Raw genomic sequence first — 17,751 nt, forward strand, 5'->3', positions numbered from 1 at the left:
GTCTGGTCTCTTCCATCTTCATCACATAGGCACTTCCTGTCTCACTCTGACTTCTGCATCAGCCCTTGGGGACCAGCCCACTACCCCCTTACCTCGGTAGATCCACACGCATGCCAGAGTGACCTTTTGTATCATGTGGCTGCCTTCCTTAAAACTGTGGGTTCTCCCAGGCTTGCGGGGTGGAGCTTAAACTCCGAAACTTGAGCCTTGACCCTCTGCAGGGGGAGCACCAGCAAGTCTCGTCCGCCTCTCCCCTGCCTTTCATTGCTTACAGGGAGGAGTGTGTGGTCAGCAGCAGGGGCAGAGACCACTTGAAGGTTAAGCTCACATTATAAAATAGTTGCCATTTGGTGTATATATCGATCTTCTGCGACTTTAATCAGAACTGGGGCCCTTGCAGCAGAACACGTCTAGTGTGTGTATATTGTGTGTTTTTGTTTATTTTGCTAACACTGAGTGTTTACTATGTGTTCAGCATGGAATGCTCTCCACGGAGTAGTTTATTTCATCCTCACAACAGCACTGTGAAATGTAGGTCCTGTTCTCTGTATTTTACAGATGTGGAAACTGAAGTTAATAACTTAACTGTGTTCACATAGCTAGTAAGGGAAAGATTAGGGACTTGAATCTCAGTAGTCTGACTCCAGAACTGTTCCTAGTTACTGCACTGCACACACTAGCAGAAGAGAATTTGCCAGTGTGCACATTTGAGAAGCAGACCCTGCAACACAAATTTTACCAGAAACCGCCCCCAGGAATGGGATCATGTGTTCAAGGGAAACCTTCTCACCCTTGAACTTTTATCTCACTGGATACCCAGTTTTAGTGGGTGACTGTATGTCTTTACATGACATAAAGGCGCAATTATACCCTTGACTTATGGTGGCACCACAGGGACTTCATCTAATACTTTAGTTACTCTCCACCCAATAGTATTAGTACATCCATTTGCTGCTTCCTGTCCATCAAGTTAGGCATTGTTAGGCACTGCCACTAGAGCAGAAAACAAGACAGATGTGGAACTTAGTCTAGTGGGAGGAGATTAAGGCTCACACAGTTAGATGGATAGTTACGAACAGGGCATGGTGCTGTGTGGCAAGGCTAAGTCAGTGCTCTGAGAGCAGATAATGGGGCCCTGACTAGCCAAGTCTGAAGGAAGCCACATTGAAGCTGAGACCAAATGAAGTAAAGTAACAAGCCAGGTCAAGATCTGGAGGAAGGGAGTTCAAACAGAGGGAACAGCAAGCACCATGGTGCTGTGACAGGAGAGAGCATGGTGTGCACCAGGGACAAAATGAAGGCCAGAGGGGCCAGGTGCAGGGTGCCAGCGTGGAGAGAGCCTTGTCAGGGGTCTTAGTTTTTATCCTGAGAGCAAGTGGAAGCTACGGGAGAGTTCCAGATGTCAGTCATTACTTCACCGTCACATAATATTGAGTTCACTTCTCAGACTGTGCTAGGCAAGGCGAGGAGTCTGCCGTCAGACAGGGCTGCAGAGGCATCAATTACCATTCAAAAATCATAAGTCAGTGAGTGAAGGACTGTGATGGAGATATGAATGGTATGAGTAAGAGCACAGCTCTGGTCGAATGGCGGGAATTCCAGAAAGAAGAGAGAAGAGCTTTCTGTGCTGTAGGAACAGTTGTGTCCAAAAGGTAGGATTGCAGAGAACAGGGCAGGTTCTGAGAAGACCCACACAGTCTTGAGCTTAGAGCAGGTTGACTCAGCCTGGAGAGATGGGAGGAGAAAAGAGTGCTAGGGCCTTGCTTACAGAGAGGTAGGTCAGGGGTCCAAGTACCACTTTGAAGCCAGCAGAGGTCTCCAAGGAGAGGAATGGCTTTATTACTTTGTAGGTTGGTGGCTTTGGCAGCAGAGTGGAGGAGGCTGAAGAGGGAAGCAACTCAGACCCTATTAGGAGCTCTGTACCGGTGTGTGGAGGCCACCAGGCTCTGACCGCGGGCACTGGCAGTGGGAGCAGCATGGAGGAGGCAGATTCTGGCAGCTTCTGGGAGAATGTTGGGAAATGCCTGGGCTTCTGAGCCCAGCAGACCTGGGTTCAAATCTTGACTCTGCCACTCACTAGCTTGTGAGATCTCAGTGTCTGTGTGCCTTAGTTTCCTGAGCAATACAGTGGGCGTGCATGACTCCTACCTTACAGGCCGTTGGGGGACATTGATTGAGCACTTCCTGGGGCCTTCTAAGGCTTTGCGTGTATTAGCTCTCTTACTCTTTCTACCCTGGGAGGTGCCTGGTGAATTAGGTACTGTGATCGTCAATATTTGATACATGAAGAGACTGAAGTTCAAAGAGGTTATAGAACTTGCCCGAGATCACATTGGATTCGGGGTGCTGGGGAGTGGCCCACACTGTTAGCCACTCTGCTTAAAATACCTGTGACAGAGAATAACTAACTGGGGAGGAGCTGGAGACAGCCCTTTGAAGAGATGACAGCTGAGCTGAGACCTGATGTGTGAGAATGCCCCAGGCATCTTGTGAAGAGCAGGGGCAGAGCCTGGCAGAGAAAAAGCTTTCCAAGGAGAGAATGGAGATCAGTGTGCCTGGAGCAGAGTGAGCCAAAGAGAGGGGAGCAGGGACTCAGGGGACAGGGAGTGAAGGGCGGAGGACAGACCGCTGGTGTATCCCATAACCTTGGGGGTTGTGGTAAAGGCTTGGATTTTATTCCGAGAGGAGTGGGAAGTCACTTGGGAAGTTTTAATGGTATTTACGTGATCTGTTGGAGGATTTCGAAGAATCACTCTGGCAGTCGTGTGGAAGGGATTGTCAACCATGTGGGAGACTTTCTTCCACAGTCCATAGGAAAGGTGCTGGTGACAGGCTTTACAGTGGCGGGCTGGACAGTGGAGAGAAATGGACAGAGGTGTTAGAGGAGAGCTGATCGGACCTGCTGGTGGCCTGGGTGTGATGAGGGAAAGAAGAGTCGGGGTGTTGTGTGGGTTTTTAGTTTGAGAAGATGAGCAGAGTCATTTACCCAAAAGGGGGAAGATTTTGGGGGGCAGGGAACAGGGCAGGGTGGAAGAAAAAGCTCTCTTGGACGTGCTTGTTTGATTTGAGATGTATGAAAGACATCCAGATGGCAGTGTCTTAATAGGGAGGGAGTTGGATTTGTGAGTCTAGACAGAGCTCGGGAGCCGTCTGGGCTAGAGATAGAAATGTGGGAGTCGTTGGCATGTAGAAGTTTGGGTGTGTGGGAGAAGGGAGACGCACAGGGTACTGCAAAGGTGAAATGCTTTGCTACGGTGCTCAAGTTTTGCTGTTGGGCACAGGCCTCAAAATGGGGATGGCAGCACCAAAGTAACTGTTCAGGACAGGCTTTGGCCAGAGGGCCTTCAGTCTGCATGGGACTGTGAAGGTTCTGCACACATGTGCTCATGTGTCCATGTGCTTAAACCCAGTCCTTCCTACGCTGCTGGCCTGGGGTCTCCAAAATACATGACGGCCTTGGTGTGGGTGCCGGGCCACTCACTGATTGGAAGGTTAGGGTGACCTGAAACCTGAGAAAGATTTAGGGCTTACACATGATAAAATCCATTCTTTCAAATTAGGTCAGAGTCCATGGGGTCAAGTACAGTTTTAAAACTTTCATTGTATTTCATATAATGGTTTAAGTTGTATATTTAAAGAAAATTTTGTAAACTTTTTTAAAAATTCAGTAGGAACTCATTTTAACTCAATAGGAACTCTGTTTTCCGTCATAAATGAAGCTTTTCCCTTCTTGCATTTGGGCAAGTTCCATGTGTTAATTTGTAGATGGGCTGATTGTGAACTTACACTTGGAAAGTATTCAGAAACATACATACTGTCGCTCACAAAAATTATTTCATTTTCTCTGTTACCACAACATTCCACACGCTGTTCCTGTTGCTAAGGCCTCTGGAATGTCCTAATTCAGAAAAAGGATATAAACTCCTTTTTTTCCCCCAAAGAAGACATTTTATTTAAATTATTTTGTATCCTTTAGCTTACGTCCAAATATGGATATCTGAAAGTAAAGAATTCAGAAAGCTAAAATTAAAGTTGCTTTAGGTTCTCCGAACAGGAACTTGATTTCATAGGGTAGCATGAAGTGCGTTTAAATGTACCATGTTTTTTTCCACAGGGATTGTGTATGTGTGTGGGGGGGGGTGTGGGTGTGCGTGGATTTGAGGTCACAGATGGTGCAAAAACCTCAGTTTGAGTCCTGGTTGTACTTTTTTGCTGGGTGAAATTAGACAAGTTCTTGTCTCCATCGGTAAAATGAAGATTATATTGAAGGATAAACCTTATGAAAAGTGCTTAGCTGAGAACCTGGCACAGAGTGGTCTCTCAGAGAATGCCAACTGTTTATCATTATGATTATCATCTTTATTGTCATCAATTGCAAATAATTATAAGTTATTGAGGAAATTGAACCTTTTTACAGAAGTATAAATTCTTGGTCCCTCACAGAATGACCCCTACTCACTTAGTTTTATTAGTATTTCTGAGTCTCACAAAAGGATCAAAGGAATCAGAACAAAAAAAGAACAGTTTTCTACATAAACATCATTGTGGCCAGTTAAATTTTTATTATTTGCAAGGATTTATACAGTTTTTAATTTTTTACAATTGGCTTATTTATAAAGGGGTGGGAAGCTAGTCCCCAGCAATATCTGGTATCTGGCAAAGTGACATATTTTAAACAGCATCGCTTGTAATAGAGTGCTGTGAGAAATCACACAAACCAGGCACATTGCCGAGGCCTAAGTCTAAACTGAGACCACTTAATTTAATACTTTAACTACTGTTTAATTAATAAAACTGATCAAGTTGATTTCATGAATGAAACTGTTGATTTGATGTGTATAGGCATTTCATACTTTTCAGCTGTAAGTTATGAATGTTTTGCCATTTCTGTAATTCATACTTAATTGTCCTGTGTCAGAATGATTTAGCATAGGGATATATGGAACTTAAAGTAAACTACTTTAAATTTTTATTTTTAAAACTGAAATGTTGGGACTTTCCTGACAGTCTGGTGGTTAAGACTCTGCGCTTCCAATGCAGGGGGGAGTGGGTTCAATCCGTGATTGGGGAACTAAGATCTTACGTGCCACGGGGCATGGCCAAAAAAAGAAAGAAAAAAGGAAATGTCATGTCAAACTGTAGCCATTGAAAATGGCTTATTACTTGTTGATCATTGCATGGATATAACCTTTCCCCTTCTCCCACATGTACTATTTTTAACTCAATGTGGGCATGCTTTCCAGGAAAATAGCACATTGTTTGGCTCTTATTTTTCGTGAAATTGTTAAGCTTAGTCACAGAAGTCAGCAGTCTGTTAGAAACTTCTTCTGTTGTCTTATCAGTTTATTCCGTCAAAGGTGTTCAGCCCTGACATTCAACTTGTTGGAGTTGGAATCTGGAAGGAATTTCTAGAAATCATATTCCTTCGGTCTTCAAGGGACCAAATTCAACCCATTGTTGTGAGTCAGAATCAAATCTCAGCTATTGACTTAGACAAAGTAGTTCACCTTTCTGTGAATCAGTTTACTCCTCTCCAGAGCAGGGTTATAATGGTATCTACCCAAGTAGTTGTGAGGATAAAATGAGATCGGAGCACGTAGAACCTGCTCAGTGCTGCTGCTGCATCCCAGAATCCTGTTGGTCCCTGGTATATTTCAGGTTCACAGCTAGCTATCTGTGCAGTTCAGTGTAATAGAAACTGTTTAAGAAAATCTGACCTATAGCTGTGTGTAGATATTATTAGATCCCTAATTTGACATTTTAGAGATTATCATCACTTTACATCACCTCGGGGCATTTTCTGTTTCCTTTAAAACCACCAAGCCCACCCAAGCTGGAGAAAGTGTGAAATTAAATCTTAACAGGAAAGAAAGCAGATGCTAATCAGCTTTTTGGATCTTTCTTCCCTCTTTAAACTTGGTATTTGGTCTACTAAAATATTTGCCTAATTGAAATGTGCTAATTATCCATTCATTGCAGATGTTCTAAATAGTGCTTATAGTGTAAAATGCCAAGTCTGAAATATTTAAAAGATTTAGATTCTGGATTTGAACTGTTAGCTCTGTTCCCTGGATTGTTACTAATAATTAATTGTCCAGTTAGGACTTTTTAGTTAACCATATATTACCAGGTATCAAGTTACTGTACTTCGTTTTCATGTATATGCAGATAGTCTAGTTTTACATTTGTATTTTAATTAACTTCTTAGTACAAAAAAAAAATCCAACTTGTATCTTGCCCTATTCTGGTAACTGAACTGAGATTAATGTATGAAATGTTGTGCTTGTACTGAGGTTCTTTCTGTCCAGTGGCATCAGTGTGCAAGCAAAGGACTAGAGGTTAGTTGTGACCTGAAGAAAAAAAAGTACGAAAATCATTTTCTTTGTATTACATGCTGACAAAACCAGCAGTTTTACTCTTCAGTGAAACCTCTGCTTCCTTTCTTAATGGTTGCATAGAACGCAGAGACCAGATGGCTGGAATAGAATGCATAGTTAACCAAACAAAACCATTAGATGCTACAGCTTTGTGAATTGCTAGGCATTTTATGTGGTTGCAGATTCTTCCTCATAACCCTTGGTAGAGTTCATCTAAAGTTGCTTTATTGTGTGAATGTATTCATTGTTCGCATTTTAAAAGATTTGTCTGGTTTACCTCATACTAATGATTTCTCGTGCATTTTATTTTAACACTTTATAACGGTGTTTCTGTAAGCCTGATTTGATTTCTCTGTTTTAATAGTCATGGTGTGTCACATCAGTTACTTTTAAACTGGAACAACTTTTATCCTGTGTACTTTATCATAAGGCAGCTCCTTTAGAAAGTGTTGCCACCCCAGATGGTTTCATATTAACAGGAACCACATGAGTGAGTGATGCTCTCTTTCTTTATTGCAGACATGCCAATATTTGGTCTCTGTCCAGCCCACGATGATTTCTACTTGGTGGTGTGTAACGACTGTAATCAGGTTGTCAAACCGCAGGCATTTCAATCACATTATGGTAAGTGCTTAACCATTTAAAAATCATTATTAGAGGGTAAGAGGTAGAGCAGTATTAAACCAGTGACAGCATGGGTAGGCTATAATACCCCTCCCCCTGTCAGGAAGTAGGTTTTCTAATTCATTGAATGGGTTAATGCCTATCAGATGTTGGGTATTTTCTGAATTTTCTTGAAAGGGATGTGCATTTTCTGATTTTTATTAAAATTAGACAGGGAAAAAGTGTACTTTATAAAATCTTTGTTGAAATATTGCATCAGTGTAGTAAAAGGTTTGTTTCCTTCTAGATCCCACGGTTGTGGATTCAGTGGTTGGTAAAATTATATATACACACACAGAGTACAGAGGCATGGCTTTTTTAAAGGAAATGTGATTTTGAAATGTCCAAGTTCAGTAGTTCTAAATGTATCTTGATGTTGTAATTTGTGAATGTGATGAAGCTATGCTATCTTGCCCCATCAAAATGCGCATGTACTTAGAATGAAGCATTGTGACTTCAGGAGTTTCATGAACCTCTGAGCTGTCCCTGTTCTTTTAGGCTCCAAGCCTGTTGTTATCTGATGTCAATCATGTGAGAATCCAAATAAGCTTGTTTTTCCATTGTCATAATGCTGCCTAAAGTGTTTTAAAAAAATTCCGATCATAAAACTTAATTTTATATCCAGTTAGATTCAGTAACAACTCGAAAGTATTTGAGTGCCCACCTTGTTTCAGGCATTGGGGATGTGGTATCATTCCTACCTCCGTGGAGTTTAAAATCTAGCTGGAGAGAAAGGCAAAACTAACGAGACACATTTTTTTAAATGACTGCAAGTTGTTTTGTCATTGTCCTCATGACTACAAATGCAAGCTTGAGACAGGGAAGAACAACAGGGTCTTTCTGTAATAGCGTGTTCAAGCAAAGCCTCTAAGGAGGTGACCCTGGGGACCTGAGCCCTAAGTGATGAGAGGGAGCCACCCATGTGGCGATCTGGAATAAAAGCATTTGATACAGAGGGGAGAGCCGGTGCCCAGACTTGAAGAAGGCTAGTGAAGTTGGTGAGGGAAGTAGAGACTTGGGAAGTCAGACCTTTTGAACCAGGACCCTGTTGATGTACAGGCTTGTAGGCCAGAGGAAGAAGCCGCTTGGGGGCATTGGAAAGTTTATGTAAGGGAGTAACACAGGACCATCTCACTGGTTGACTTGCTGAGTGTAGACTGTGGGAGAAGGGTAGAAGAAGGGAGAATGGTTCAGAGGTGAAGATGATAATAGACTAAGGCTAAGTGGGGGAGTAGAGCTGGGGACACAGCCTAGCTAGCTTTGAACCTACAGGGCTTTCTGTCGGGCTGGATGCAGTTGTAAGAGTCAGTGTCATAATCAACATCCCACCTCTTACCCCAAGGAATCTTTTTTGTAATTATAAACAGTTCTTTGAGTTTGTGGTTCTCAGTGAGGCCTGGGAGTAGGCACCAGAGTGAGTACAAAGCTGAATAAGATACTGTCTCCTTGCTGAAGACTCTTAAGTGGCCAGTATCAGAAAAGGCAGTTAGTTGCCAAGTATTTTGGAGTTAAGGATTCTGAAGCCAGACTAGACTGGATTTAAATCTAAACTTGCAAGAACCATAGGTTAGTTCTTTGTCTTGAGCAAGTTTTTCCAACCTTGGCTTCCTTTGTTATAATGTGGGGACAGTAATAGCAACCTCACTGGTTTCCAGAGAGGATGAAATGAAACAGCATGGTGAAGCCCCTCATGCAGTGCCTGACAGTTGATAGGTATGAGAGAGAAAAAAGGGTACAGCCGTAGATACAGGAGGATGTGGCGAAAGTCCGTAAAACAGTCCAAGTTCTTAAGAATAAGGAGGGGCACAGATTGCTTCTCGCACAGTAACTCAGAGCAGGCTTCTTAAAGGAAACAGCCTTCACATTAGGCTATTCGGAAGAGCAGAATGGATTGTTTTTCCCACGTGCACATTTTTTCCCGTCAATTTTTAGGTGTGTAATACATACATGTCCATTGTGGAAAATGCAGAAAATACTTTAAAAAAATCAACTATAATACCCTAAAGTTGGAAGTGTTTTGATGGATGGACAGGGCTGCCACATACAGCTGCACAGCTTGTGCACTGAACAGCCATGTTTGGTGGCTCCAGGTTGGCAGCAGGGATGATGGGAGCAAGTGCAGAGGCAGGAAATTCCAGGCTGTCTGGAATGTACTCCACAGAGTCTCCATTGGCCGGAGCTGGTGTACCCATGTGTGGAAAAGCTGTGTGCAAAGGCAGGCTGGGGCTGCTCAGAGAGACTCAGTGCCATCAGACACCCCTGGCCTTGATATGTCGGTGGGGACCTATTGCAGGTTTTTTAGCACCTGAGTGATGTGACTTAGTGATGCTCTAGAGAATGGGCAAAGTGGATTAGAAAGGAGTGTGAAAACAGCTGCTGTTTGTACCAAGGCCCACTTAAAGGTGTTACCTCTTGCAGGACTTCCTGAGGCAGAAGGGGGCCCTCTTGGTCCCCTCTTCCAGAAGCACTTCACTCAGTTACATACAGCACGTTTCATGGAGATGATTTTATTTCTCTTCCTCTGTCTCTCTCATAGAATGTCTGTGTATTGGGGGCGGGGTGTGGGTGAGGGGAGGGAGTGTCTTAAAATCATATTTCTGCTCTTTTTATCTAACAATATGTAGCATACACAGTGTCTGCTAATAAGGTACTTGTTCAGTGACAAAGCAATCGTGGTAACTTCCAAAGTAGAAGAAGGTGTGGTGTGAATGCAGGATTTACATACATAATCCAGTGCCTTTTGTCAGCCAGGCAGGAAATGCAACTGATAAAGGCCCCTGGGTGGGGACTTTGGACCCTCTTGTGGCAAGGGAAATTTAAAGCTGTAAGAAAGAAGAGAGTCTGGCAGAAGGATGAGGGTCAGGTGCTGAGAGAGGGATTCAGCTGGGAAGTGTAGAAGGAGGTCCCTCTTTGGGAGCAGCAGCCAAGGAGAAGGCTGATGGAAAAAACAGGAGGTTGGGAGATGGATAGTTGTGTGGGCTTGGGGGCAACTCCACGCAGTGGAGGAAGGCACCATGTGATGGCTCTCGGCTGGTTTGGGAGTAACATCTTACTCACCTAGAAAGGAGAGGCAGTCAGGGGACCAGGACCAAGAACCATTCCCAATGTTGCCAGTGTCTCTTCTGTGTTTGGGGTGAGGGGCTGTAACAGGAAGAAGTATTTGGAACCCGTTCTTCTTTGTTGTCATTCCAGAAGGCTTATCACTACATGTTTGTTTTCCAGAGTTAACACCAAAAGACCAAAAATGTTTTTGAAATTGAAGAAATTTCTACAATCTGTTTATGACTATATTAGGAAGAACTCATACCTGCTAAAGGAGAGATTCTACTGTCTTATCTTTTTTTTTTTTTGCGGTACGCGGGCCTCTCACTGTTGAGGCCTCTCCCGTTGCGGAGCACAGGCTCCGGACGCGCAGGCTCAGCGGCCATGGCTCACGGGCTCAGCCGCTCCGCGGCATGTGGGATCTTCCCGGACCGGGGCACGAACCCGTGTCTCCTGCCATCGGCAGGCGGACTCTCAACCACTGCGCCACCAGGGAAGCCCTGTCTTATCTTTTGATGAAATTGGTGAAAATGTGTGGGTGGGCAGTCTTCTGTGAATTCATGTATTACTGATATTCATCTGTGACTTTTATGAACAAATGAGCAGTTGCTACAAAATTCAGCAGGCGGTTCCTTTAAAACCACTGCTGCCTGGCAGTGACAGGGAGGGAGCTACAATGGCAGCAAGGCTTATAACTCAGTTCATGTTGGTGGTAAATGTTATTCTGAATTGGTGAGGAGGTTATTACCCATAGTAGCGAGAGACCTACAGACATACCTCACTTCTTGTGCTTTGATTTATTGTTCTTCGCAGATAGTGCGTCTTTTACAAATTGAAAGTTGGGGGCAACCCAGCATCAAGCACATTTGTTGGTGCCGTTTTTCCAGTAGCATTTGCTGGCTTCATGTCTCTGTGTCACATTTTGGGAATTCTTGAAACATTTCATACGTTTTCTTTGTTACTATGTTTGTTATCATGATCTTTGATCAGTGATTATTGTTGGGACTACAACTTGCTAAAGGCTCAAATGATGGTTAGCATTTTTTAGAAATAAAGGGTTTTTTTTTAAATAAAGTATTTTTAAATTAAGGTATATACATTCTTTCAAGTCATAATGCTATTGCACACTTAATGGGCTACGGTATAGTGTAAACATAACTAAGTATTGGGAAACCAAAGAATTCGTGTGACCTGCTTTATTGCGATATTCACTTTATTGCGGTGGTCTTGAACCACACCTGCAGTGTACTATCTGTGGAGTGTGCCAGTACTCCTTTGCTAGCCGAGCTGCCTCTTTGGGAGTTGACTATTAAGCAGGATTTCCATTGGAGCAATGATGGTGAGTGATTGTAGTGTCATTTTGGCATTTCTAGTTTCATAGTCTGACTGTTCTTGTAGTATAGATGGCTTTCTTTCTTGGAAACTGCATAGTAATACCATGCTTTGTTTTAATGTTTTGAAATAGTCCAGGCTGCCTCATATTTCTCTTCAGTTATTCAGTATTTTTAGGAGTGAGATGTTTCTTCCTGCTAATTTTCAGATTTAAAAATATAATTGAATCAGTGGATCCCAAACCTGCTGTGCCTCCACATCAAAGGGGAGCTTCCTAAGTGGCCCCTTCCTACAGTCCACTGCAGACTAGCTGGCTGGGAGTCGCCGGGGACAGCACCCAGGAATCTGCATTCCACACAGCTCCCTAGGCTGATTCTGGCCCACAAGCTGGCCAGGATGCATTATGCTCACAGCAGATCCCCTCACTCGGTAGGGGCTGCTGCTTTGTATTCCTGTGCTTGGCATAGTGACTGGCGCAGATCAGCACTCCGAGATTCGTTGAGTCTAGCAAGGATGGCATGAAAGGAGGCCCCTGCTTTTTTTTAACTGATTTTAAACTTTCTGTATTATTTGCTAGAAGTGTCACATTTGCCTCTAAAACTTTACATATGAAAGAGGGCTGAGATGGTGACATTCCCTATGGCCAGAAGCACCTTTCTTTTGAGGTGGTGAACCAAGTTGGGAATCTGAGTTGATCATTCAGTAATAAGTGTGTTGGTCCTAAGCTGGCTACTGAATAGCGTAAACTTTGTTTACTTTGTATTACAAAGTAAACTTTGTAAACTTTGTATTCCTGTGTACATGCCTTTACTCTGGATCTGAACAGGTAGGATCAGCTGATGACTTGTGGGGGGCCTGTGGGGTTCTGTGTTGAAAGAGCCTCGCAGGTGATTCTGAGAAGCTGTGTGTTTGCACTGCTCTGTGCTCTGCCGCTTCTCTTTGAATTTCCTTGTGAAGACTACGATAATTTCTCTCTTAGGCAGACATAGGCTGATCTTACCTAGGTGAAATAAATGAGTGATGTTAATTCAGCTTGGACAGGTGCTACGTTTAGCATCTCTATAATTAATTGAAACCTGCTCGAATGTCAGCTGTTGAAGTATTTTGCCTCTGATGAGTTAGGGTGACCTACTTTTTCACCTTGTGGCTCAGCCCGGAGTCCCTGAGCACATGTACCTCTGCTACCTTTTCCCAATTTCGATCCACCGAGTTCCATCTTTATGATTTGCTTATTTAATGCAACTTAATATTTTTTCTTTAAATCAAACCACTTCTATTTAAATAAATCTTTCACAAAGAAAACCTTACTAGAATCATCAACGGGAAAACTACTCTTCTTTGCCATAGATGGTAAGTGTGAAAATAAACACAGTGAAACGATTAAATCCTTTGTTGCTGCTCTTGCCAATGCCATCACTGAACCTTGAAGCCTGCTCTCTTAGTTAAAAGCAAGACTAGCACGTTTTAGGCAAGTGTCATCCACAGAGTAGCGTGATGTTACCAGAAGACTTGAAAGAGATTTGGAAAGGGAGTAAGTTTTCACTTGAGATTTAATGTTATTAATGTTGAAGAGTGATAACCTACTCCATGTTTGGGGAAACACCAGCTCAAGCTGTTGGATTTGGTTTCCTCTGATGTTCAGGGAGCTGTCTCCTGAGGCCAACCCTAGCCTAGGAAATGCCTTACCGAGCAGTATTCTCAGATCTCATGTTGATCTGCAAAAGGATCACAGTTAAATACCCTTTTCCATTTATCCATCGGTATCACGTGTTGCGTGCCGTCCCATTGCTGTAAGTGAGGTGGGAGTCTGGGCTCGGTGTAAAACATCTGCCCCTCTCTCAGACCTTGCTTCACAGATGGGGATGTCATAAATATGGCTTTTTCATAACTTTGTGAAGGTACCTTTAGCAGAAACACCTCTGCAATCTGAGAGCTTTCTCCGCTTGCAGATACTACAAATCCTGTAAAATTAACAGCCACATGTATTGCTTGGACTTAACGTTCCTTAAAGTGCACTGAGGTGGATTGGATTCTTTTAGGTGCCAGGATAAATTATATTTTTCTAAAATGTCATTTTCAGCAGAGGACGAGTAAACAGAAATTACTCATACTTTTTTGAGCTAATTAATTGGTTTCAAAGACGGTCAGTGTGAGAGCAAAATGAATCTTACTCTATGAGATCCCGTGGGCTGTTTCTGGTAAAAATGCCGATCCCATTGTTGACAACAATTTCACATAGTTGTGACCAATGATTGCCATCACATAATTAAGTTAATCTGCATCACAGAGCAGAGGTTTTGCTGTTTAATAAAGAACACCCTCTCCCTCTTGTCATCTGATTGACTTAGACATGGAAAGTAACATATTCAGGTATTTTGAATGAGTTGTTTTATTTGGTTATTAAGTAACTTTGATTTTGGATAAAGAAAAAAATGTTTCTTTTTTCTCTCCAGTTGTTAGCTAAATTTGGCCTCTACATTCTTATAATCTGGTTCTTATTCTACTTTGAAACTTTCAGTGATACTTAATCTTTTTAGGATAGGCATTCATTTAAAAGCCCACAGGCTAATGATAATTTGTACTTGATTCACAAAGTGTTTTTGCACACGTATTATCTTATTTCTTGTTCTTAGCAACCCACTGAATGGATGGTTTTATTCCCAGTTTACGGATCAAACTCCTAAATTAAATTTCATTCACACAGATAAAATGTCCGAGGCTGGGTTTTCTGTCTCCTTACATCTGTTTCTTTTGCATATAATAAGGATGTATAGAGTTAAAAGAAAATCTAGAGTAGATGTAATGAATTCCACATGTCACAAAACTGTCATTAATGACAGATGTTCTAGTTCAGGTAGAATTTTAAGTTTGCTTAGAGTGGCTGGGTCAGCATTGTAAAGCCATTACCTCAGAGAGGACATTTAGTAATTTGAAGACGTAATGGTAGTAGGTAGATATTTGATTTAGCATAGTCATTGGATTTCTCTTCAGCCCGTTCTACTTTATTTAACCCTAAATCACAGTAGTTATCCAAAGCCAAGCTACTCCTCTTTTTGTTACAGCCTCATAACATTTTCCAGCTTCTTTAGAGAATTGGTTGGCATATTTCTGCAGTCAGTATAAAGATTGAAATTTGTTGCAGAGCCAAAAATACTTCACTCTTTTACTTCAAAGACACACGCCAGGCCTTTCTCCAGCAGTCGGGGGCTGAGCCAGGGAAGGGAGCAAACCAGAGCAGGCACATCAAAACGTGAGCAATGTCAGGGTAGACGTTAGTTTAATTCTCGAAGGAAATTCCAAGTTAACTATTTGATCTAAGCTTCTTGTCACTGAACAGCATGATGTGAAATTAATGCAGTGAATTCAGTTCTTCTTTACCGCAAGCCAAATAGTGCTAATTAAAAATTTCAGATAACTTCAGCAGCATCAGATAAAGGATCAATGTAATTTTATCTTTTTTTTCTTAGTAATACAAAAGCAAGTACATTTAAAATGGTGTTATTTGTAGGAGCAGCATTTTAATTGCTAGTTATAAAATGCATTGATTTTCCTTTATACTGAAATCTGGGCCTTTATTAATGTCTGTGCCTTTGCGTTTTTTTAAAAATCATAAAGTGGAAATGAATAATATCATTCACATTTAACAAGTATTTATTGAGTACCTCCTGTCTAGGCATTGCTCTCCACTGAACTAGGAAAGCAGTGTCTTTGATTTCATGCAGCTTAGGGAGGGTAGAGCGATGAAAGATAGAAATCTTTCTAGGGTAGAAAGATGAAATCAAGTAAAATAAGATGATTTCAGGTAGTAATAAAGGCTTGGGATAGTGTGAGAGAATAACTGGGGCAAGGCACTTCTGGTAAGGCTAGTCAAAGAAAGCCGCTCTGAGGAGTTGATGCGTATAAGGTCAGTGATGAAAAAGAGCTAGCCATTTGACGATCTGGAGGAGCAGTGTTCCACAAAGAGAAAATAGCAGGTGCAAAGATCCTGTGGGAGGGAATGACCTTGGCAGAGAGGCCAGTGAGGAGGTAGAAAAACAGTGTGCAGGGAGGAGAGGGGTCCAGGTTGAGGTTGGAGAAAGAGGTGCTGGCGCCAGATGGAAGGAACCAGGCTTGGCCAATGCAGGCCATGCAGAGTCACTGGAGGATTTTGAGCAAGGAAGTGTCTTGATGTGATTCATGGTTGCTCTGAGGAACATAGAGGGCAAGAGCGGAAGCAGGGAGACGGTTAGTGGGCTGTATTGCACTAGTCCAGGTGAGGGTGGGATTTGGAGAGAAAGCTTAAGTTGAAGGTGGTAGCAGCAGAGGCAGAGAGATGCGGATAGACTGGGAATCAGCACAGAAGTAGAAGGCCAGCAGGGGTGGCTGATGGACTGGGATTGAGTGATACGGGAGAAGAAGGGATGAGAAATGGCTCTTGGGGCTTTGGCCTCAGCAGCTGGATGGATTTACTTAGCTTGTAGATCATGGGGTGGTTCTTTCAATTTGTATATGGGCTTTTGTTTGTTTGTTTTGTTTTAATGAGGTGTACTGACCTGAATGAAAAGCCTTTGATGTATTATATTCATTCAGTCTTTAGACATTTTCTAGAGATTGTGGGGATAGAAAATAGTTATTGCAGTGATGCCAAACTTTGGGGTCATTTATTCTTTTGGGTTTTTGTTGGTTTTGTCTTTTTTGGTTTTTTTTTTTAGTGGAACAGTAATTTAGTCATGTAAGCCAGGAAACAAAGGGATGCTCTCATTTGGGTAATAGAAACTTATTGATTAAAAAGGAAAAACACATGTATTTGATTTTTTCATTATTAACATAGTAATGCACATTGTGAAAGAAAAACAGTAACCATCAGCAAGAGGTTAAATATGCGGTCAGAATAAGTAAATCTCCATCTTAACCTTTCAGGGGTACAGGTTGACATAAACTCTTGGGATGTTTCTAGACCCTGGACAAAGGAATATTTAGCTGTGTATTTCTTGTTTTCTCACACACATGGAAAATTAGACTTATTATAAGTTCACTTTTTTAAACTTAGTGATCTAGCTTATTTTTCCATGTTAATGCACATTACTTCCTTCTTTTTAAAGATTGCCTATTATTCCACTTTCTTAATGTACTTAATTTAACCTGTCCCCTATTGGTGGACATGTAAATTGTTAGTGCTACATTATCACGTGCAGCGCTTTAAACCCATTCTTTTTTTTCTTTTCTTTTTTTTTTTTTTGCGGTACGCGGGCCTCTCACTGTTGTGGCCTCTCCCGTTGCGGAGCACAGGCTCTGGACGCGCAGGCTCAGTGGCCATGGCTCATGGGCACAGCCGCTCCGTGGCACGTGGGATCCTCCCGGACCGGGACGCGAACCCGTGTCCCCTGCATCGGCAGGCGGACCCCCAACCACTGCGCCACCAGGGAAGCCCTAAACCCATTCTTCTTTGGGAATGTCTGTCAGTATGTCAGTGTATTGATTTTCCACCTGGAGGCTGGTCAGAGCTGCCCTCCAGGTTAGTGCTACTGTGATTGAATGAACTACTTCAACAGGTCTGATTTGTGTCACCAGAATGAGGCAGTGAAAATGTGAGTTTCCAGCAGCATCAGTCATTCAATAAAAATTGTTAATGTTCGCCTGTGCTACTCTTGTCTGCTACATACAGAAATTATTAGGATGGATGTGCTTCAGATTTTAAAGGGGACATTTCAGGATATAAATCCATATTTTAGTTATATTTGCTGAAAGATGTTTTTCCTGACAATCATTTCACAAGGCTAATTTGTGGGTTGGCTAGTTAAGATACACATACACCTGCTATGTCAACCCCGTTAAGCTGTGGTCTTATATCTGACCAGAAGAGGGAGTTTTTATCGCTTGGATATGCAGTAGCACCTACTTACTACCTGGCTGGGGTAGTTCCTCCCACGCACATGCTAGTTCAAACCCCTAAAACTGGTTTGGGGGAGGGGGCAATGGCTAAATATATCTGTTTCCTTCCTCATTCCTTATTGTGTGTATAGAAATTCCAGTCTTTAGGTTTACTTCTCTATTCTGTTTTTAAGACAACAGTTCTCAATTTGAACATCAAAGCAATTGTATACGTTTTCCTCTTGTGTGTTTGAAAGTTAATAAAAAGAGAAATGGAGGAAGGTAATTACCTCAATTTAAAATACAAGCCATCAGCCCCTAATCACACATGATATAGTTCTTGATCTGTAGTCTCCTAGGGTGAAAAACTCCAGTATGAAATTTGTTTCATTACTTCTTATGCTTGATATTTTAAAAAGATTGCTGAAACTCCTACTATAGAAGATTTGTAGTGAGCTTTAGAAAATTCAGGTGTTGTTTCGCAAGA

The 17,751-nt window shown here is 42.2% G+C and overlaps 1 protein-coding gene across 1 annotated transcript in view; it reads left to right on the forward strand.

Annotated features, from left to right (window-relative positions):
• Positions 1–17,751, forward strand: part of ATXN7 (ataxin 7) — a 127,931-nt gene that overhangs the window by 71,612 nt on the left and 38,568 nt on the right. The window contains 1 exon segment of the mRNA XM_033865236.2: positions 6,897–7,001. Coding sequence (XP_033721127.1) covers positions 6,897–7,001 — 105 coding nt within the window.

The sequence above is a fragment of the Tursiops truncatus genome, chromosome 10 (assembly GCF_011762595.2).
Source record: "Tursiops truncatus isolate mTurTru1 chromosome 10, mTurTru1.mat.Y, whole genome shotgun sequence".
NCBI lineage: Eukaryota > Metazoa > Chordata > Mammalia > Artiodactyla > Delphinidae > Tursiops > Tursiops truncatus.